General features: G+C 48.4%; 1 protein-coding gene across 1 annotated transcript in view; it reads left to right on the top strand.

The window, feature by feature from the left end:
- The first annotated feature begins 21,228 nt into the window (after window positions 1-21,228).
- The window catches only part of LOC144123781 (uncharacterized), a 33,475-nt gene continuing 30,500 nt past the window's right edge, over window positions 21,229-24,203 (top strand). The window contains exons 1-2 of the mRNA XM_077656536.1: window positions 21,229-21,264; window positions 23,872-24,026. Coding sequence (XP_077512662.1) covers window positions 21,229-21,264; window positions 23,872-24,026 — 191 coding nt within the window. The remainder of the gene's footprint in view (window positions 21,265-23,871; window positions 24,027-24,203) is intronic.

Here is a 24,203-nt window from a genome sequence, read left to right on the forward strand (position 1 = left end):
TATCTGGCACTAGAGAAAATATAGAAACCTTAAAAATGATTTGACACACACTTTGCACACGTCTGTACCATAAAGGTTAAAATTTACAAAATGAACAACTTATAGCCAGAAAACGAAGAGAATTAAAAAGAACTCGCCGACACTCCTAGACTACATTTGCACAGGTAACCACTACAAACATACGGGATAGTAGCACTGTACGTAGGGAATCACCCTCCGGTAATTTACAAACGACTCATTCAATCGGCGCCTACGTTTTCGGAGTTCTTGATGTACACCAGTAAGTACCCTGCTGTTCAAGTGCTTCGCCTTTGCTAAATATTGCAACGGTTGGTGGTCAGTCTGAATGATGAAGAACGTCCCGTACAAGAAGAGGTGGAATTTCCCAACAGCCCAGACTATCGTCAAACACTCGCGTTCAATCGCTGAGAAGCGAGATTCGCGAGGTAAGAACTGTCGACTATCGTATGATACAGGGTGGAGGATTCCATCATGCTCCTGCAGGAGAGCGGAGCCTATGCTGACCTCGGAAACACCCGTGCAAAGCACGAACTGATTACTCAGATTTGGAGCTCTTAATACGGGCCTGGAGGTTAGTGCGTTTTTGAGCTTGTCAAAAGCGGCTTGCAGCTGTGGTGTCCAAGAGACACAGTTGCGTGTCATCTCCACGAGAGGTTGCACTCGGTCGGCATAGCCGGGGATGAAATCACGGTAGTATCCGGCAAGCCCTAAGAAGGAACGCGCTTGCTTCTTCGTTTTCGGATGCGGTACGTCGGCAAGCTTTTACAACACGGTTTCCAACGATCGGATGGTTCCTTCTCCAAGCTGGTGTCCAAGAAGAGAGATGTTAGTGGCTCTGATTTCACTCTTCTGCGGCTTGATCGTGAAGTCGGCCTCGCGCGCCCTGCTAAATAGCCGGTTTAAAGTCCAAAGATGTTCTTCTCAGGTAGAGGTCGCTACGAGAGCATCGTCGATGTAATGAACGACATTGCCCGGGCCTTGCGCATCAGGCGCGTAAAGATAGCCGATGCTGTCTTAATGGCGAAGGGCATATAGACGAACTAATAGTGACCGGATTGGGTAGAGGACGCTGTTTTTGGTCTCGAAGCTTCCTCCAAAGGTACTTGCCAGTAGCCTTTAGCAAGGTCAAATTTTGAAAAGTACACCATGGTTTCAACTTCGGTAAATATTACATCTCTCATTGGAATGCGCTCTGCATCAGACACAAGAACATCATTGATGCGTCGAAAGTCGATGCAAGTTCGATATGTGTTGTCTTTCGTTTTAATCAGAACGAGAGGGGAGTTGTACGCAGATTTGGAATGCTCAATGACCCCTAATTTGATCATCTCGTCTATCTTCTTTTCGACTACGTCCTTCATGGCAAAATGCAACGGGTATTGCGGGGAGTTCACAACTTCAGAAGTCGAGAGCCTGGGTTCACACTCAACTAGATTAATCTTCCCTGGTCCAGATCTCTCTGAGGACTACTAGTGGTCCTCGCACATAACTAAAACGTAGAAGACCCCAGACTCGCCGGCGGCACCTCTCTGTGTTTGGACAGAACTGGAGCGATATAATGATCCCATGTTTTGGGCTGCTCTTGACTGAGCTTCCGCAGCATCTGCTTGAGTGTGCCATTAAATTTCTCCACCATCCCATTGCACATTGGATGGCAAGGGGTCGTGCTGAGATGTTTCATCGCCAAGAGATCATTGAGCTCCCTCATCATTTCGCAAGTGAAACAGGAGCCCAGGCCACAAAGGATCTCTCTCGAAAACCCAATTCCTGAAAACATCTCCGCCAAACCCTCTGCCACGGTCCCTGAATCTATATTTGGCAGAGCCACGGCGTCGGGATACCGAGTGGCAAAATCGACGAGAGTTGTGAGTGACAGAGGACCGAGAATATCGACAACGACCTGATATAATGGAGTACCGATAAGAGGCATGCGTCCCAGCGGAGCTTTGAATACTTTGAGCTTCGGGCACGTCCTTTGGCACCAGTCGCACGACCTGACATACCCCTTAATCTCCTCCTGCACTCCCGGCCAGTAGAATTCTTCCAGAACTCTATCTGTAGTCTTCTTAATGCCCTGATGCCCCGCCAAAGGGCTATTGTGGGCAAGCCTTAACAGCTGCGATCGGCAAGACTTGGGAAGTACTGCCATCGAATCTCTCTGCCACAGGCGAAACGATAGAGGCGGTACAGCAACCCCTTTTCGACAGAATACTAGTGCGAAGTGCCGTGCTTGCCATGGAACACTTTCACCCAACACGCCTTCAATGACTCATTGTCTTTTTGCTCTGTTTCTAGCATTTCGTTGGCAAACCTCATGGGACCAACGCTTAAAGCAGTACTTTCGCTCCTTCGTCCGGAAACTTCCTTTCCAGCAAGCACCACTTTTGGGCCCTCGCCCTCACCATTTTCACTGGCGACCTCGTCATTGACTATATCAGGACATAATTAAGCAACGCCCTCCAATTTCTTCCTATTAATATCTGGATTTCACGGCTCACGGGCCTCTGGTATATTTCCAATTATGACAACCTACAATGGTGTCTCCATGCACTTTACCGGGGCCGTGCCAGTGAAATGAAGGGAAGCGATATAGAATTCTGCCTCTGGAACTTCCAGACTACTGCCGTCAACCAGGAACACCGTAGCTCGACCCGGTGAGAGCTGAGTCAGGAACTAGGGCTCTCCGCACCACCATTGTATTGCTCCCCGTGTCCCGTAAAACAGGTACGGGTGGGCCTCAGTACTGGCGTGTGTTGGGAGTCTTCAGCTGGTTCAAGCCTATCAGCTGTTGTGGACGCAGTTTCGGGCGCAACGCTCTCTGTCTGAATAGAACAGCACGACTGCTTCTTGTTTTCGTGCTTTCTTGAGCAGGAGCTTACATCAAGCCCTTTTTTCGACAATAAACGCAATAAAGCTGTTTTGGCTTAGAGCGAAAGTCGGCAACCCTATGTCGAGGTCGGATACAAATGAGGCACCTTTCTGACTGTCTACTTGATGGTACTTCCTTCTCTCTCGGAACGCCCCCTTCGAACGATTCTTTTGGCGAAGACAAGTTTCTTTGCCGCTGGGCCTCTAGAAAGTTGAGTGCCGCCTCAGCCATTTTGTCCAGCGTCTTGCACTCTCTTTCTCGAAGGAAAATCGCAAGACGACTATGACATTTCCTCATGAACTGTTCGACCACCACCAAGTCACGTAAATCATTGTACGTTTTAGCCTTTCCCGATATCTCGACCCATCGATCGAAAAGACTAAGGAAGCGTGCCGCGTATTGCTTGCCTGTTTCTTGACCTGGCGGGCTTACTTTCACGAAACATTTGGCCATAACCCTGTGCTGTGAACCGAAAATGTTGGAGCAGGGCTAGTTTTGCGTTATCATAATCCATTTATTCCGCTGGGGACAGCCCACCGAACACACGGAGAGCCTCCCCATTCAAAGACATACAGAGTGCTGTAGCCCATTTTTTCTTGGGCCAGCCGTGCCCTTCTGCGATACGCTGAAAACATTTGAGGTATGCATCTAAGTCATCCCTGCGATCGTCGAAAGGCGGGATCAACTTGTGTGAGCCAACCGCTACTGAGGGCTCCGGTGCGGGCTCACAACTACCCCCCCCCCCCCCCCCCCCAGATTCTTCGAGTCTTAACTGGAGCTGAAATCTACGCTCTTCAGCTTCTTCCTGCGACTTTGCGTGCTCGCGTTCGGCCTGTTTTTTGCGCTCCTCAGCCTCTGCCAGCGACTAAGCGTGCTCGCGTTCGGCTTGTGCTTTGCGCTCCTCAGCCTCTGCTCTTGCTTTGGCGTGCTCGCGTTCGGTTTGTGCTTTGCGCTCTTCAGCGCCTTTCATGCTTGCGTTGAGCCTGGCGTTTGGCTGCACGTGCTGCGCGTTCCTGCTCTTGCTCGGCAGCCACCCACGTACGCAGATTGGCGTCTTTCAACCCCATACGTTTGCCCAACTCTGACCAAATCCTTTAGTCTTGCCATCGTTTCTTTTTTCGGACCCACAAAAGGAAGAAAAAACAACCACGGTTTCGTCCTGTTGCACGGACGACAATTGTCGCGAATTGGTAGCGCGTCCCCTACTTTTCAGAGAGGAACGCTATCGCGTGCAGGGTCGAACAAGAGAACAAAGAGATCAAACAAAACAGAACGAATCCTTATTTATAATTTAAAGAAAAAGGACCATCCAGAACCAGAAACGAGCACATGAAAAACACACACTCAAAACGCGTACAGCACTACAGAATAAAGGAAAGAGTTCACCCGGTACTGAGCGTCCAAGGTAAAGCGAAGATGCCTTCTACAGGGGACGGAACGCTGGTTGATGAACTGTGACGTGTCGCTGGCGTTGCGTCGACGGAAGCGGTGAAGAGAGCCAGGTGGTATTAGGAGCGGGGAAGCTGCAGGAAGACGCCTGTGGTCTCCAGTCAACGGCCGAAGAACTCGGCAGTGGCAGGCAAAACGTAGACAGGTCTCGTCGACGGCGTCACGAAACGCCGGAGGCTTAAAGCAGGCTATCCAAGAGTGCCTTTCGGAAGCACGGACTCTCAGTCTATCGGCTGCCACCTCCACGCTCGCAAGGAACGCAGTAGGCTTGTGTCGGTGATCCAAGGGATGTCACGCCAGCACAGACCCGACGTCCGACTGCTGCCACCTCTAAGCTTGAAGGGAATGCAGTAGGCTTGTGTTCGGTGAATCAAGAGGGGGGGTGGGGGGCCCGGCTGCCCGGACCCATCGTCCGATGGCTACCACCTCTACGCTTGAATGTCCGATCTCCGCTGCGCTGTCTTTCTTAACAGCTCGGCTTTCTGACACGTCAGCTCTTCGCTCCTCGTGCTTGCCACGCCCTTGTCGCCGCCGTCTCGCACGCACCCTTCGCACGCACACACGCGCAACGCTGGGCTGGCACGCGCACCGCTCCGCTGCCCGACGCACCACTGTCGGCGCAGAGCGTTCACCACTATGATCATCTGCGTGACTACGTCCACTGTAGGACACACGCTTCTGCCATATCTCCCTTATTACCCTGCCCTATGCTAGCTGCGGCCGCCTTATGCCCGCAAACTTCTTTACCTCGTTCTACCGCCTACTTTCTGCCGCCTCCTCCTGTTACACTTGCCTTCTCTTAGTATCGAGCCCATTGCACTTAGCAACCATTGATTATTTTGCCTTAACATTACGTGCACTGCCCAACCCCATTTCTTCCTGGTTTCGACTCGAATGTCATTATTCTAAATTTGTCCTCTGACTCAATCAGCCTCTTCTCGTCCCTTAACGTTACACGTATAATCGAAGTGAGTGGGATTGTGAAAACAACTTTATTTTACGCTTTTACGCAAATCTCATGTTACCGAGATATGCTACGTCATAACTAACTGAAACGGATATTGTCACGTAGGTGTAATGGCAGCCACAACAACGAAGAACACAGCCAAAAGTTCTTCGAAAAGAGAACTGTTTATTGGGGCTGACCTGTGCCCAGAATGGGCTGAATTACTCGGCGGCGGTGAAAGCAACAAGCGTGCTCGGCGGTCGTCGAACGGAAATGCCCGCCGCTCTCGGCCGTGCTCAATTTAAAGCTGATAGCGAACTTTCTAGATAAAGCGTGCAAAATTACTACAACAATCTGGAACACTGTAGAATTGGCTGTGCCTGAATGCGATCAACCGAGATAAATCTGGTCGCGTCTAATATCGCAGACAAAGCGATGAAGCGGCGCGCCACCAGCTTTAAATAATGAACAAATAACGACATAGAAAGTTTCAGGGAAATATTATTGGCTACTTTTTACCTTGTCATTGGCCATATTTATCAGCTCCCCAGCGTCAGCCCTGATTATAGCTGTTTTGGTACATCGTATGTACATTAGTCTACATGCCTGCAGCCGCCGCGGTTGCTGAGTGGTTATGGCGCTCGGCTGCTAGCCAGAAACACGCGTTTTCGATACCGGCCGCGGCAGTCGAATTTCGATGGAGGTGAAATGCTAGAGTCCCGTGTGCTGTTCGATGTCAGTGCACGATAAAGAACCCCAGGTGGTAGAAATTTTCGGAGTCCTTCACTATGGCGTCTCTCATAGCCTGAGTCGCTTTGGGACGTAAAACGCTCATAAACCATCTACATGCCTGCAGTTTATATCTACCCATTTCACAGACTCATGTGAATACAGTCTCAGAAGGTAGCACATTTCATCAATTAGTCCAGCACACTGAAAAACGGAAGACCGCGATGGACATACCTGGATAGCGCGAGCAAGTCGGTGGTGCATTGCTAGATTTTATTCATGCGGCAGCGCCGTAATGGCGGCATAATGCCATTTACTCAGCAATCGTTACGAAACAACAACACAAACTGAAATTGTTGCCTAAATCACAACTCTTCTCTAGAACATCCTGAGCTATCATGAATGGATCGATCGATATTACTTTTCGAATGAAACCGTCGGCTGAAGCCGCGCTTCCATGCATATTAAATTTTATTTGCCTAAATTAGTCATAGGAACCTCTCACTGGGCTCAGTAGACGTCGACAGAAATCCGTATTGAATATCTGCTATCCGTACTTATTAATGAGCCGAGTAGAGAGACGTGTTAAACGAAACCTAGCTTGTTTTCGTCGCAGCTCTGGAGAACTCCGATGTCATAAGAAGCATACAGGCAAGATACACTAAGTACCCGGAGATTAAGAGGGCGTGTAGATAGAAAGTCTCACAGTCCCTGCAGGGTAAAGTAAAGAATGCAACCTTTGGAGGCCAGGTTGCCCACCAGCGAAGGAACGAAGATCCCCCACCGAGCACGCCGCATGGAGACGCCGCAGCCACTACGCCGACGCCGCAAACACGAGCCCGACCACGACATGATTGGACTTTACAGTTACGCCGCCACGCAGAAAAGCCCCGATGGCACTCCTGACCCATGGTCCACACACCCGAAATAGCCGCGACCCGGCGCCGAGGGCGACGTGCAATGTAAGAGCCAGGACATCCGAGTTAGAAGTGGCTATCCATGACCGTATAGTTACCGTTCTATTTGATCCAGGAGCCTAATATTCGGTTTTAAATGGAGCATTCGCCGCGCAGCTGATGAACGTCGGGACCGCTTGGGAAGCCCAAAAATCTGCACCGCACAAGGCCACCCTGCTGTGTCATCGGGAATTTGCACAGTGCGAGTGGCCGTCCACAGACATACCTATCCTGCGAGATTCGTTGGCCTACAACAATGTTCCCGAGATGTGTTACTGGGCATGAATTTTATTAGTGAGCCTCACGCGATCATCCACCTTCGATACAAGTTCATCAGGATTTCGACAGACGAAGCCGTCACTTTCAATAACATTGAATGATCTCGTTGCCCTGAGTGTCCTAGTTCAAGGACGGTTAGCCCTGCCTCCCTCAAGCGATCTGGTCAGCGTAGGTGCCACGGAAGCCAATAACATAGAAACCCTCACTGAACAGAACACGGAGATGGTTCTAGACCAAGGAACCGGCATCGCAAGAGGCATCGCCCCTTCCGAAATAGCCGAGCTGCTGTGCTGCTGACAAACTTCAACGAAGAATACAGCCACAACAACAGAGGTACAACGATTGCTTCCTTAAATTAACTGCCCGACGTTAGCGACGTCTTCGCTCTCTCCGATCGAATTCCAGAGGATTCACCCAAGGAAAATTGCAAGGCCGTTTTCGACATAACCCCAGTTCTGCCCAGAAACAGACAAGAGGAGATTCGCAGTCTGCTTCGAAGCTACAGCGAGTATCTCATCATCGCCGCAGGTCCAACGAACACCGATTGCCAAACATCGCATTGTAACCGACCAGCACGCTCGACCTCTGCGCCAAAGTTCGTGTCGTGTGTCGCCACGAGGACGTCAAGCTATCCCGGACAAAGTGGAAGAAATTCTTCGCCAAGACGTCATCCAGCCATCGGGTAGCCCCTAATCAGCTTCGGTCGTCCTCGTGAGAAAGAAACACGGTAACCGCGAGTTCTGCGTCGATTACCGCTAATTGAACAACGTAACGAAGAAAGATATCTACCACCTACTCCGCATCGACGATACCCTAGGCTGCCTCTGCTACGCCAAGCACTTCTCGTGCATGGGTTTAAAAGACGGTATTGACAAATCGAGGTCGATTAAAGGGATCGTGAGAAGACCGCCTTCATCTTCACGGACACTACGAGCTCTAGGCAATGCCATTTGGACTTTTTTCTACCCCAGAAACGTTCCAGCATTCGGGCATCAAGTGAAAATTTCACTCGTATACTTTGATGACGTCGTAGTTTTCTGGACATCTTTGGTGATTATGTAAAAATGCTTCGAGCCATGCTAGAGGCAATAAAGTCATGAGGGCTCACTCTCAAACCAGAGAACCGCCATTTTGGTCACGAGCAAATGCTGTTTCTGGGCCACTCCTAAGTATCGATAGAATCCACCCGGACTCTCAGAAGACCGTTGCTATCACAATCTTCCCACAGCCGACCGGCAAAAAAGGTGTGCGCGTATTACCGACAACTTTAAAGAAATGTCGTCAGGCCCTTGATGCAGCTAGCGGAGTTGGAGGTTCCTTTCATGTAAGAAGCTCTTCAACGCGAAGCGTTCCAGGAACTTGAGTGCTGCTTGCAGTCTCCTCCAATTTTTGAACACTTCGACGAAAACACCGAAACCAAAATTGATACTGACGCGAGCAGGACCAATCCTGCCATCTCGCTGGATGGAAGTTACGAGTCCAACAGTTTGCCGTCATCATCATTTACATGTCCAGACGCACGTACTGTAACGCCGACCGCCTGTCACGAGCCCCTGCAGATGAACCGCTTTTAGGACGACGATGAGGATGCCTTTCCTGGGACCTATCAGCTCCAGCACTTTTGTACGGCAGCAACGCTCGGACCCCGACCACGAGCACCTCATTGAGTACTAGGAAACCAAGACTTTTTAGCTCCCAACCTCTTTCAAGCGGTGATTACCTTTCTTCTGCGTGCAGGTTGATGTTTTCGTGAAGAAGTACTTCGCATCGAACAAAACAGACAACCTTTTTGTTGTACCAGTAAGTCTGCGCGAAGAAATTGTTCAAGCTTCACACGACGAGCCGAAGGCTGGACACCTCGGATTTTCTCGCACCTTCCTCCGAATTCAAGACAAGTATTTCTGACCCCGACTCTGCCCATGTCGAACGGTATTTGAAAGCCTGCCGCGAATGTGAGCGACGAACTACCTCTCCCACCCGACCAGCAGGATTTCTGAACCCCATTGAACCCCCTGAATGCCCTTTCAGCAGGTCAGCATGGGCCCGCTTGGCCCTTTCCCAAAGTCAACATCTGAAAATAAGTGGACCATCATAGCAACCGAATACCTGACCCGCTACGCCGACTCAAAAGCCCTCCCGAGCGAAACAGCAGAGTCTCCAAAATTTTCATGGAGTGCATACTTCAGCGACAGGGCGCCCCCAATTTGCTCATCAAGGACAGAGGAACAGCGTTTACGACGGGACTGACGCAAACCATCCTTCGCTGCAGTCAAACAAGTCACCGGAATGTAACTGTTTACCATCACCAGAACAACGGCCTCCCTCAGCGCCTGAACACAACCACAGAAACCTACCTACAGCGCGCGGAAGAGGCACGGCGCCTGGCCCACCCGCGCATTAAAAACCTACAGCGCACCGATGCCTGACGCTACAACCCACGCCGATGCCACGCTGAATGCAAGTCGGGTGACCGTGTATGGATGCGGATGCCATTCACAGCCGCGGACTGAGTGAAAGGCTGTCGTGCCGCTCCTTCGGCCCCTACAATATCGTTCATCGACTTCGAAAGTCTGACTAGAAAGTAGGCTCCGACGGAGCGACAGCTTCTCAGCGGCGCCGTGCGCGCATACAAGTTATACACTTTTTCCGCCTAAGGACTTATTAAGCAGTCTGATGGTCACTGTGCTTGCATTGTAAGTGATTTTTTTGCGCTTTCAGTATATATTTTTGCCCAGGTTTTTTTTCCTTGTAAAGCATCGAATATGTGGTTATTTAAGGGGGGGGGGGGAGGCGGGTATTGGCACTGACACAAAGGTTTTCTATTCTTTAAAGCAGCCGGCATGCGAATTTATCACTTTGTAATGCATGACCTACTTTACGTCGATTTGTCGCACACAGACAAAGCGAATTTTACGCTGCTCCAGAATGTTGTGATTACTTTGCTCGCCGTATCTCGAACACCTTTGTCAGCTTTAAACTGAGCCCGGCCGAAAGCGGCGGGTATTTTGTTCGACGACCGCCGATCAAGCTTGTTGCTCTCGCCGCCGACGAGTCAATCATTTATTCCTGGGTACCATTCAGCAGAATAATGAGTGTTCAAAAAGTTTTTTCGCTCCCTTCCAGGCTGTCAGATTGACGGAATAATAAGCGCACAGGACAACACACACAAGAGCGGAGGAAGACACGGACTGGCGCTAACACGGACTGGCTGTGAGACTGCCGTAAACACTACGTGACAATAGGAAATGATGCACTGCAGATCTTGGGTTTATTGAGAACTGTTATTTGTTATATATACGAGTATATTGTACGTATAATGGTAGAAGAAACGGAACACAAGTAAATGCACAATTAACTCAAAACATTCAACAAGGCATATTTCTCTGTGTTTCATTTAAATAACCATTGCTAAAGAACCCGGCGGGGCTTGTTCAACGAATTAGGCGTTCGAAAGTTGATTCCAAGGTTGTGGGATCGATATCCAGCCATGGCGACCGTATCTCGAGGGAGCTGAAATGCAAAAGCCACCGCGTTCTGTACTCTGTCAGAGAACTTTGAAACACACTGTGTGGTCTAAATTAATCCATTGCGCTCCATTACGGCGTCGCTCATAGTCCATGAGGATAATAGGGACGTTAAAGCACTCAATTTCAAATTTTTTTTCGTAATGGGTTCTATACACTACAGTTAATAAAGTACTGCAACTCATCTGTTGACCATAGTTGTTGCGCACACAAGGAATATTCCAGTTTTTAATGTTGCGTAAGAAAATAGAATGCAAGCGCGTGGTCAGCAAGCTTACAGAGATAAAATGGCTGCAGCTGGCACAGGACCGGGTTAAGCGGAAAGATAAAGGAGAAGTCCTTGGCCGGCAGTGGCCGTGGTCTGGCCACTGCTGCTTCTGATGATGACTGCCGCATTGAGGTTTCTCCTCTAGTTAAGTGCTTGAATTTTTGGACACAGCATAATGTCACGTTACGAAATCTTAATACAAGCGGATTAAACAGGAAGTTAGCTGTCCTCTAGCACACTCCAGAACAGTGGGGTAGATTTCAATCGATAGAAATACGGAACACTTAGGGAAATGCAAAATGAAACAAACTCCTTCTTCAAAACATTGTGCTCTAGCAGTTACAAAGAATTTATCCAACATTTCAATCTCCCAGACTTCCTCACCTCAACGCCTCCAATGGCGCGTTTAAAAGCCTCATCCCATATAGTAGTTTGGTGGTAGCGTGCAGACGTCAATCAAAAATCGACACTTACCAATGTAAAGTAATTACGAAAGTTGATGATGATGATGATTCGGCTTTCTCAGCATCGAAAAAATGGATACTATGCGGACTAATCTCCTCCAGAAGATGCATTGCAAAGCCCAAATTAGTTCCCGCTGTCTGTGTCAAACGATGGCAAGGCGCACCGACTTTTGGCTGTTTCTATTCAGAATACCTGCATAACATTCTTTTTTTTTTACCGCGGGCCAATTCAGCAGTATTTGGCAACGACAAAGTATGACGGGGATGGCTCTACTCGGAAAAGTTCACCTGTACAGAAGTTATGCTCTCATCTAAACCATGGAACATTACACCAATGCCACTAACTTCTCGCTGTTGCAGAGCGAGACGCGTGCAGTCGAGGCCATCACGCCGCAACGATTACTGCGTAAATGAAAAAAAAAAAACAAGAAGCCCCTCGTCATGGCCGCCCGTGACAAAATCACGTTACGGAGAGAAAGAGAAAGCAGCTCGCCTCCTCCTTCACGAGGAACATGATGAGTTGCGTACGGTCAGCTGGCACGTATAAAAGCTGGACGCTGAATGGTAGGCACCGCATCGGCCGCTGCCCCTCCGCTGAGCAGACGTTTGCGGTTATACCTCTTGTGGATATGATATCCAAGATAAGAAATTAATTGGTCCTGTGCTGGCATTTGATCGTCCTCTGGTTAATGTTGCTGCTGTATAAAATTTATCTTTACACTATTTTAATTATAAAGCTGCGATAGCTAAATCTAGTTAGAAATGCTTGGAATAAGCCTTAGTAGATATGTGTTGGAACAACCAAAATTGCTTGGAGGCGCTTTTCAGCACCAATGTTATAATTTGGCGATATCAGTGCTTTTGAAGCCAGAGTAAGCATCGCTGGATATGTCATCGTTTTATGTTTCTATAGCCCTTTTATGATTGCATTTTAAAACGGACGGCTTGTTTAAAGACAACGTTAAAGTGTTCGCTCCTCGACACTTCAAGCACGACATTTCAAGGAGATTAGAAAACAAGGCATTCATACTTGTGCGCTGAAAAAAACATCTGTTATCGACGCTGTGATTCCTTGCTGTGACATCCTACACAATAAAGCTGGCAATTTGTCCACTAGAACGGCAATGCATGCTTCTTAAATGGTGGTCTATAAAAACACCATTCGGCGGACGACATTTGGCTGCAGGAGATATTTGCATCATGGGTAAAAATTCTGCTACCTTTTCGGTAGCGTAATGATCACTACTCTTTAGTTATTTTTATTTAAATTCTATTGTTTTATTCCTCTGAGCGCAAGGAGCATACAGACCTCTCGAAAATATTTTTCTGCTAAAGGGCATGCTGTTAATTAGTAGATCAATGCATTGTCTTTACAAACACAGTTTGTTTACAGGTCTTACTCTTCTCGCTAGATCTTTACGAACATTGTGGCGCTTATAACTAGAACTCTTTGCACGCGAAATACCAAGAGGTCCAGAGAGTCATTCGCCACATTTCCTTTGTTGTCACTCCTCCTCCTCCTACAGTCTGCCTTGCTCTTCTCACTGGTCGCAGTTGTGAGTGCGGGGAATGTGTTCGGCGGAGGAGGCCACCACTACGGATTCCGAGACTCAGGTTTCCAGGGCCCCATCTTTGCGTCGGCGGCTACTCCTGGCTTCTCCGCTGCTGGTGCCTCCTATGTGCGTAAACCCTAATCAAGAAACTGCAATTTGAATCTTTGTTACGATGCCACATTATTTTTCTTTAGATTTTTAGCAAACGAGTGAAGAACAACGACAATACTGGTAAAACCATATGTTCGGTTACAGTGTTCGATAAAGAAATTGAATATGATGTTGAGCTGGAGGCGCCGTTCTCTCCAACATCGCCAGATTGCCCGCCTTTCCTTATACGACTAGTCTATGTGATCTGCCAGCCTGAAGCCTGTGAAATAGAAATAGGCAAAGCCAAATACAAAGTATATACCGTCGGGCTAACTGGCAGAGATTCTGCTCACAACTGTCGGAGTGGTAGCAACACGAACACATATATCCCCAAATATTAACGAGGAATGCGGAATGATAAAAGCCCTTGTGCAGCTAATTTCCATAGTCTTAACCTTCAGGAATCACATGCGTTGTTATCTTGGCGCCGTTCCTGCATTTTTATTTGAACAGCAAAGTCACGCAGTTGCACGTACTGCCCGATCTGTACTCATACGTAAAAGACTCCGAGTATTTCGCAGAAGAATCTGAGAGAAAGCGCGCTACACCGGTGTAGTACTCTCGTCAGAAAGTTTGGTTTCTCGCTAAGTCTATCATGAATGTATGTAAATATATTCTGAACTCCTGACGCGACCTTCAACACGGAAGAACCAAGACCGGCAAAGTACTAGATCAGCGTGTTGGCCTCCCTGTGAACATTCTACAAGTGTTGTGGACGCGGACACTTGAGCATCCAGTGGTACACCTTGTTGGTTCTCCCCCCATAGCTTGATGAGACCGATTGCAATGGCGCGAGAAAAGCCCCATAATTTACGCTATTAAATAAATAACAATAATAATTGGTTTGGGGGGAAATGAAATGGCGCAGTATCTGTCTCATATATCATTGGACACCTGAACCGCGCCGTAAGGGAAGGGATAAAGGAGGGAATGAAAGAAGAAAGGAAGAGAGAGGGGCCGTAGTGGAGGGCTCCGGAATAATTTAGAGTACCTGGGGATTTTTAACGTGCACTGACATCGCACAGCACACGGGCGCCTCAGCGTTTTTCCTCCATAAAAACGCAGCCGCCGCGGTTGGGTTCGAACCCGGAACTCCGGATCAGTAGCCGAGCGCCCTAAGCACTGAGCCATCACGGTTGGGTTGTAATAAATATCGAACAAATATAGTGCGCGTTATGTTATGTCACAAGGTAGGAAGAGCGTGAGGTGCTAGTATATCTCAGCGCAGTCGCCATTGCCCAGAACTTGAATTTCATGTCCCTGCTTACTTGAACGAGCGGTCACGGTGAGTAAACGGCAGAAAAGTCTGTACACTCGGAGATCCCGATGCCGTTTTGCAGGTTCCTGAGGAGTGAGTGCGTTCACGCGCGCAGCAACCTATTGAATAAAACGTCTGTAGCGCTTCTGAAATGTGTTTAATGTGGCCATCTGAGCACTGTTTCTGGACAAGAGAAGGTACACCTATAGGTACACATATACCTATAAGTGTACCTATAAGGTACAGGTATAGGTACATATATCAGCTGTTCAGAGCAAAATATTTTTGAGATAATAGGAAGCGAGGATGCTGATCTATTTACACTCCTATTGCTGGCAAGATGTGGTCAACAGAACTTGGTAGGGAAGTTTTCGTTCACGCAGCTGCAAAATGTGTCAACTCCTCCTTCTCAAAACTGCAGGAAAACAAATTCAAAAGATCAGCCGCATCGCAGTTTATCCTTTATCTTCTTAACAATCAGGTCTGCTCACAGGGGTGGTAATCAGACAAGATTGGCTCCGTTGTCATGCGAAGTACCTAAATCACCCTTCCTCCCAAAGGGACTCTTTTCTGAGGGTATACCTGATCGGGCAAGTTGTCGGTTCATTATGAAGATTGCACCGCTTGGAAACAGGGACAACACGAAGGTGACGTGTGGCGTCTGCTTCGTGTTTTCCGTGTTTTCGAGCGCTCCGGTTTTCAGAATAGTCTCTTTGCGAATCCCGTACGAAGCCACAGCCTTACGAAAGTGAGCAGGGGACAAAAGGCTTCCAGTCAGTGGACAACCTTCGGAATTTCTAATGGCTAGAGAACGAAAAGGGAACTCCTATTTCGCAGCCCATTGAATTTTTTCGATTGACACTCTTGTCCCCGTGCTCTGATCTCTTGTTTTAAGAATTTTCTCTTTTCATTTCTACAGCCTCCCCAGCCGTACAGCTTCGGCTACGACACCACTGACGAGTTCGGGACGCGGCTGTTCCAGAAGGAGCAGGGAGACGCCAGCAACGCCAAGACCGGCTGGTACGGATACCGGGACGCCAACGGACTGTTCCGCACAGTGAGCTACGTGGCCGACGTCGGCGGATTCCGTGCCACAGTGGACACCAACGAGCCGGGCACCGCCGCGGGCACCAGTGCCGACGCAGTGTTCAACGCCAATCCCGTAGCTGCACCAGCCGTAGCCCCGGTTGCGGGCAGATACACAGCCGGTCGCTACGGGGGAGCCGGACCCTGGGCGTCCGCCTCAGGAACCACTGTGGGAAGATACGGAGCCGGTGGACTGTGGGCTGGATAGGAGAACTTGCTTTTGTACTGGGCTTCTCTCCTGTGCAGTGTTGTTTCCCAAAATCTATGCAAGACAACAGTAGTGCGCAAAAAAGGGGCTACTTCATGGTAATAAAACAAGTTTTGTTTTGTTTTCGGTACAAGAGAGTATTGCGCTTATGGAAAACATTCAGTTAGGGAATGAGCGTATAACCGATCTCGTATTACCATCTGGGTGAGGAGTCCTTGTACACCTGACTCATTTAGCGCTGCATACGCAGTGGAAAGCTAATGACCAGGCGAGCAATTAGCTACTGGTTGCTAATAGCATGCTCGTGCTTCCCGTTGTGTTCATCCCGAAGCACTGTAATCGCGCAGAACTGAAGAAAAAAGCTAACTACGTGGTTTGGCGCACCGGTCTTGACTATTCTGGCACATGATCTAATTCTACGGTTGGGCGAATTGCTTCGGTATCATCTTCCTATCGGGCTAGTCGCTGAAGCCAACTGCCAAGCAAACTTGGGTACCGAATTCGCTATTTCCTATTTGAATGAGGCATAGAAGCCAATAGCACACTCCATGATGTAATATTTGGCTTGAAACATCTAGTACATTAAGGTGGGCGATATTCACATATTCTCAGCTATTTGTGCGAATGCTCAGTCCTAATTGTTACGTTAAGTATTTCGCACTTTTTTCTGAACTTTTACTCTGAAGGAGACGCCGCGCTCGTCGACGGCGTCAAATTATCTATGCTGGAGCGCATAAAAGCCAATGTAAATAGACAGACGAGAAGCAGCCGCCAGTACCACTATCCCAAATATGAATAAGCTCTGATGAATGTGACCACCCTGTTTACCACAGTGGCTGGCGCCAACTGCCGGCTACATATATGATCTCAGTAAAGACGCCATATTTTAATGTTTCCATCAAATCTAAAATGCCTGCGACCAGCTATCTGCAGTCAAGAATAATCTCTCAATGCCGAACTCCATTGAAAATCACAAAATTCTTCTGAAGCACCTGCTTTATTGCGAAAGTCATTCCTGTCTCATGAGTGGGGTGTACAGGACCTGTCGGCAAAGTGCGTCGGCAGAGCGTGTCCACACGAAAATGACCATTCGAAAAAAGAAATTGGCCGGTATTGCGATTTGACTGCAGGCCGTCAGTGTACCAGGCGGGCACACAACGCATATGCCACGAAAGGTCCTTTTTTGTCAATATGGTATTTACTACGTGAGCTTACGTATGTAGTTAAAGGGGATATATATATATATATATATATATATATATATATATATATATATATATATATATATATATATATATATATATAATTTTTGCCAAGCACGCAGCTAGTGACTGCACTGCACTAGCTTCACAAAAAACAACTCAGCTTAAAAGGCGGGAAAGCTAGACACCGCCTCGAAAGCGCAAAACCAGTCCGGTAGAAAGTGTCTTTCGTCATAAGTGGCCCTAAGTGGGAGGTAATTCGAATGAAATGGTTTGTTCATGAAACAAGAGCTTCATGGTTGCGGTCTAACATGCGCGTTTTTCACAGGCTATGAAGTAAACTGAGGAAAAACATGTCATATTGTTCGCACTGAGGTTTAATAGCCACAAGGTAAAGAACACTGTTGGAATTTAAAACACATTCTTTCTTTAGCGTCCTCTGTAACACAACCCGAAAGAAAATGGCGTCCTTTTAGATAAGTTATGGTGCATTGCATATCCAGCAGTTAAAAGACTGGTAGTTGAATCAAGTGTGTCAGAGGGGCACGAAGTGAAAGCGTTGTGGTGTGTACGATGGTCAAGTGTGTTGGGGATGTGTACTGACATCATCTTCCTGAAAACTTGCTGACGTCATCTAAGGTTCACCGGATAAGTGTCCGTGACAACAATTACTTGCAAAAAAGTTGCGATGTCATCCAAAGATCATGTGACAATGATGACTTGCAAAAAAAGAAGTTGCTGACGTTAAAAGGCAAATGCATTTCTCCAATGCAGCAGACTGCAGTGCTCTCCAACATTTTTCTAAACCCAAGGCAAAAAGGGCTGCAGTGCAGAAGTCTCGTTTTAGCGTCCGAGAAAAGGGAATTTGGAGTAGAGCATTCCGAACGTTGGTAAATTCGTTCTTGGGGAAAGGAAATGGTGCAGTATCCGTCTCGCATATCGGCGGAGACCTGAGCCGCGCCGTAAGGAAAGGCATAAAAGAGGGAGTGAAAGAAGAAAGGAAGAAAGAAGTGCCGTAGTGGAGGGCCTCGGAATCATTTCGACCATCTGGGGATCTTTAACGTGCACTGACATTGCACAGCACACGGGCGTCTTAGCGTTTCGCCTCCGTCGAAACGCAGCCGCCGGCGAACATTTCCGGAAAATCAATTTTTATGTTTTTCACTATACGGCGGACAGCACTCACCAGAAACGCAAAGACAGTTAGCTCAGCACATGCTTTTGTCGGTGCCTTTGGGCACTGTGTTGGTGGCCTTCCCAGCGGACAGAAATCAGGCACTTATCAGTGCTCCATGAGTCGTGATAATGAAAAATTAAAAGACTGGCACATACAACTAGGACGCAGACATAGAAGAAGACAGGACGAGCGCTAAACATCACTGAGGTTTTATTGCTTCAGAAAGCTACATAAATGCACTTCAGTGGTGCGTGGGCACATGTATTCTTCCAGTTATGTGTCCTAATTATATTCGCTAGTCTTTTAATTATTGATAACACACCAACTGGCCCAGCTTTCCGCCTCGATCGTAATAATGAGAGTAGTTTATGTAGTTTCTGTAAAAATTTTAGCTCTAGTTACCCAAGGACGCTGTGCGCGACTTTTGCTTATGCGACTTTTGCGACTTTTGCTTATGTGGATATCTGATATTTACAAAGGAAGAAGAGGAATTAAACGGTGAAATCAGGAAGGCGAAGACAAAGAAAGCTGCAGAAAAACAATAGAGCCGCTACGAGAAAAAATAAGGCACAAAGGTAGGGTGCATTAACGAAAAAAACATACACCGTGCAGCAAGGATCACTGGTACCAAAACTTTGGCAGTGTTGTGGTGTGAATTGCGATATGTTCAAAACAGTAGTTCTCACTTCAGACAACGATCGGTAAACTTTTCAGCGCGTAGAACTGCACCAAAGTTTATTATTGGAGATATCCGGGGACATGTCACGCGCGTCTTAAGTAAAAGAATCCAAATACATACGAAATGGGCAAGCACTGAAGTATTGCCCTTGCCTTGCGCACCTTCGGGTGCCAATGTCATCATCCCCTGTCCTCGTTACTCTTTGCCGAAGGACGAAGCAAGTTGTATATGCCGGCACGGCAACCTTATGCGACAAAAACGAAGATCAGAAAAGCAGAGTCCGGGTGCTTAAGTGCACAGGAATGATTAAAAAACCTGGCAGCTGGTGTTAAGCGCGTACATGCGGCTACAGAATTTATACATGCTCAAGACGCCACGTGACTTCTTTAGAACATTGCATTACCCTGTTCTAGAGACGAGAGTGGGAACCAGAAAATGATATAGAACTATGACCAGGTTGGCGCTTTATCTACTGAATAAATTCTTCTGTCACCCTTATTGCAGAAGTTCTAAGTGCGCCGAACATGTTTCTTCAAACAAAAATGAAGGGCGCCTTTGCTCGCCAAAGCCAGAACACGAAAAGTCACCGTATTTGTTGCCACGTTATAGAACAGAGCCGCCTGAGACTTCTAGATGAAATAAAAGAAAAGTCCCGTATTTGACGAAGGAAATTTATATATTTTAAAAATTTTACACAAATCTGAAGAAAGCAGGAAGTGCACTGTTTTCTGCGCGCCAGGTACGCACCCATCAGTATGCTACAGCGTGCCGGCATCTCGCTTCACAGCTTCAAGATGTTCTATGTTTCTGTGGGGCTGCGCCGCTCATTTGGCTGAGTGACACGGAACTGTCTTTTCATTTCTGAAAATATTTCATGTTGTAAGACACGATTCTAGAATCTGTTTTCCAGCTCTTGCTTTCTGGTAAGCTTCCAAAAACAGAATCCCTATGGAGGCGACTATAATCCAGATACAGCTGCGTCGCCAACATGAAAGTGGTCCAGAAGGGTGCAGAACAGTCTGTACATGATTACACGCTATAAAACCAGCGGAAAGAAATATACGAGCGCATCATCATGGAACTTCATGAATACAACGACGATGTGCTTACGACCGAATGTGTTTCGCAGGCCTTAGCACATAAAAAGTTCAGCAATGCTTCTGCATATATATGCACTTTTAGGATGACGGAACATGATGGAACACAGTATACAGACGCCCATCACATCGTGAGAACCACTTTTGGACGACGTTCGTAATCGTTTAGAAATCGCAATTCTTTGTCCAGGAGGGTCACAGATGTGTGGCACTTATGTATGCGCCTCGCTCCTTCATAAGAAGGTGTGCCTCTAGGATTTCGCTGTGGTCCTTTGTTCTCCAAAGCCCAACGATGACGGTGTTGCTAAAGAGTGGAGTGCGCCCTCATGCCTTGCATTTCCAAGGCAAATGCACTCCGTCCTGTGAAGTGAGGTATGCACGATGCTTCCGCCGCCGGACGGAATACATCGAGCCGTCCACCCGGCTGAAACTTTTGAGCAGGATGGATGAATACAATGTACAATTACGCCACGTATGAGTGCAAACACGGGAACATTTGTCCGGCTTCACAGACAGCGCTGCCTAGCGTGCGCTCTGAGTGACGCCAAGTGTGGTGTTCGTGCTTCCATGACTGGCGAGCGGATGCTTCACAGCGAGCGCACGCACGCACGGCGATAAATGATAACAAAGATGCGGACACCGAAGGTATGGCCAGTCACTGTGACATGCATGTCCATAGCGATTGTCTGATAGCTCTTCTGAGCATCCAAGGCAGCCAGTTTTCATTTACGACCAGCGTTGGCGGGTTTTGAGGTGCGCACATTTGTCGCAGGCAGGAACGTCGATTTTTCTGCACGCCAAAGGGTTTAAGAACTCACATGTGACAAGAAACTAAAAAAAAAAACTCTTGCGAAAAGAAGTAGAGAAGAATTTTTTATTGGTTTAGAAGTGATAGCGGACCGTGTGTAATGGCAATGGAAGAGGTGCGGACGCGCAAATTGGCGAACTTTAAATTTTCAGACCATCAATTATTTCTCGCTTGTATAATGCACGATTCTTTGTGGCCACTGCTGCTTCGGTGTGCTCGCCATGCTCGGTACTTCGGTTTTTTGTAACCGGCACAAAGTGGTTCCGCCGAAGGCAGCGGCTTAGTGCGGATTTATCAGGCCTTCCGTTCGAAATAGCAGAACAAGTTGCAGGATTCTACGCTGCGATTGGGAAGTTTAAGCATGCCTTTACCCAGACTTTGCTTGTAGTCTATACATAGTAGTCTAGTCTATACAGTGTAGTTTAAGTCTATACCACCCAGAGGTGTGCAAGTGCCCAAGGCGGCCAGTCAAATGTTTGAGGCTAGACAACCAGCATAACGCGTGATGATCCGTGACGAGCGTGAAGTGGCGGCCGTAAAGGTAGGCGCGAAAGACATTCCTTGCTCAGTGATAGCGTTTGTTACGTTCCGCAGGTGTCATAGTGCGGCTGGCGAACGCAATAACGCTTTCGTGAGAAGTGCTATCGCGCTGCAGAAGTACAGCACGAAAGCTATGGCCGCTAGCGTCTGTGTGTAGAATAGTAGGAGCAGCATCGTCGAAGTGGCCAAGAACAGGGACGGAGGTGAGAGTTTGCTTCAAGGTTTGAAAAGCACTTCAGCATTGCTGAGTCCAAACGAAAGCACTGTGAGCAGTGATGAGCTGATGCAGTGGCGCGGCAATGGTAGCAAAATTTCGTATGAAGCGCTGAAAAATAAGACGACAGACCGAGGAAACTACGCAGTTCTGTACTTTGCTGGGGACAGCAAAGTTCAGGACAGCGGCAAGCTTGTCAGAGTCGGGTTGAATGACGTCCCGGCGGACGAGGTGGCCCAGAATCACGATTTCGTTCCTGGCGAAATGGCACTTTTTCGTATTGAGTTGAAGGGCAGCAGAAGCACGGCAAGAGAGCACTTCACCGAGACGGCGTAAGTGATCACAAAAAGTTGAAGAGAAAAAAAAAACAATGTCGTCCAGATAGCATAAGCAGGTTTTCCATTTCAGGCCACGAAGGACTGTATGAATCATGCGTTGAAAAGTAGTAGGAGCGTTACGCAGTCCAATTGGCATAAAATTACATTTTTAAAGGCCGTCAGGAGTAGCAAACGCAGTCTTTTTTTCTCTGTTTCATGCATGAGAATCTGCCAGTAACCAGAACGAAGATCTAGGCTTGAAAAGTATTCAGCTCTCGAGAGAGAGTCGAGGGACCCATCAATCCGCGACATGGAGTAATTTTGTTGAGTGCATGCTAATCAACCCAAAATCGAACCGACTCATCCTTCTTCACCAAAACCACCGGGGAAGACCAGGGACTGGCGCACGGGCGAATAATGTCTCGGCAGAGCGTATCACTCACATTGCCCTCGATGACTTTGCGTTCAGATAAAGAAACGCGGTACGGGCGGCGGCGAACAACGTAGGTACCTTCGGTAACGATCATGCGGTGCTCGGCAGCAGAAGTCTTGCCCAGGGTAGCGGAAGTATGATTAAAAGAGCCTTGGTGCTTGCGAAGCAGGTCCAGGAACGCTTGCCGTTGCGATATCGGGAGATCTGGATTGATGGTGGCTGAGAGGAGGAGAGAGAAACGTCCGCTGAAGGGGAGGAGGGAGGAGGGCGCTGTAAGCACGACGAGGAAAACCGGGCGCATGTCCAACGTGTACGAAAAAGAAGTGCCTTAGGGTAACACAATAGGTTCACGGGAAGTGGTCAAGGAAGCGACGACGCCAGATTCATTTTCAAACCGAACCAGGCAAGGCGGCAAGGCAGGGCCCCTGATCAGCTGTGGATCAGAAGGCGCGATGAGGACATCCCTTTGAACGATGGTATCAGCCTGACAAGATCTTGACTCCCAGCGGTCAAAACCAAATCTGCAGCGGCAATTAGACGATGACAGGGCTTGGGGACTTCAGATGATGGGTCGCTCTCGGTCATGTGCACGATGCGGTCGCGGCAAGAAAGAAAGCACTTGCGGAAGACAAGAAATCCCAACCAAAAATCATAAGGTAAGCGCAAGGAGAAAGCACAGCAAATTGTACATGGCGACGGACACCGTCAATAGAAACCCGGGCAGTGCACTTAGCGGATGGGCGAATGATTACGTCGTTAGCTCAAAGCAAGGGACGCCCATCGTACGGCGTTTTCACCTTCCGCAAGCGAGTACATAAGTCTGCTTGAATAACAGGAATTGCAGCGCCCGTGTAAATCAAAGCCTCTAGCTGTAAACCTTCAACCCACACTAAAACCATACTAGGCGGGTGCTCCGGAGGTATTTGTCGCTGTCCGAAGCATGCAACTTTCCCTCCAAAGACTGCACTACCTAGTTTTCCGAGCGAAGGTCAGGCTCCGGAGAAGCCGACCAGAGTGGAGAGGAAGAGCGGCGGTATGGCGAAGGGGATTGAGCTCTTGTGGGTCGATAATCATGAGGCTTAGCAGTGCTGTGGGAAGGTGAAGAAGAACGTCCGGAAGAGTCAGTGAAGAAACGGCGTTGATCAGAGGGACCATAGGAGTGTAGGCCGTTTCGAAGGCTTCATACCCGCGACATTTATCTTGAAGGCGCCAACAGCAGAAGCGAGAAACATGGCCTCGGAATCCGCAATAATAACAAATCGGGCGGCTGGGATGCCAGGGCGAGTAGAACGGCGGCGTTGAGGTTGGAGGTGCCAAAGCTGTGACATGGTCGCGTGGTGGCGCTGGTGGTGGAGGCAGACAAACGACAGGTGGCAGGGCAGCGACCTGAGCGTACGTGGGTGTAGGGCGAAGAGCAGGGGTGTCTGGTGCCTTAGAGCACGTGATCGCAGCCAACTCTTCTTTAATGACGCTGCGAAGGCCAGCACCAGCAGAAGATAGAGCAGGAGGCGCCGGTGCGGTAAGGCACAAATAACCGAGTGCAAGAAGCTCCTCACGAATGAGCGCAAGAATTAGGGCACGCCGGTCGGAGTCGGCGGGCAAAAGGGAGGCAGCCGGGTCAGGTTGCAAACGGATGGATTGCAGCTGATCGAGGCGTTGGCAGGTCGCGATGATGGCATCAACGGCCTTAGGGATTTGGAAGGCAACCGCATTGAACGCAAGAGCGCCGATACCCTTCAGGACGTGGCAAACACGGTCAGCCTCGGTCATGGTGGCATTGACACGCCGGCAGAGAGCAAGTACGTCCTCTGTATAAGAAGTATACGACTCGGCACGGCGCTGGATGCCGTCAGCGAGCTTCTTTTTGGCTACTTCAGACCGAACACCCGGAGAACCAAAAATCTGTCGCAACTGCTGCTTGAAACTTGTGCAGTCTGGAATATCCGTCTCAAGATTTAAGAACCATGTGCGTGCGA

This window comes from Amblyomma americanum, chromosome 3, assembly GCF_052857255.1.
Source record: "Amblyomma americanum isolate KBUSLIRL-KWMA chromosome 3, ASM5285725v1, whole genome shotgun sequence".
In the NCBI taxonomy this organism is placed as follows: Eukaryota; Metazoa; Arthropoda; class Arachnida; order Ixodida; family Ixodidae; genus Amblyomma; species Amblyomma americanum.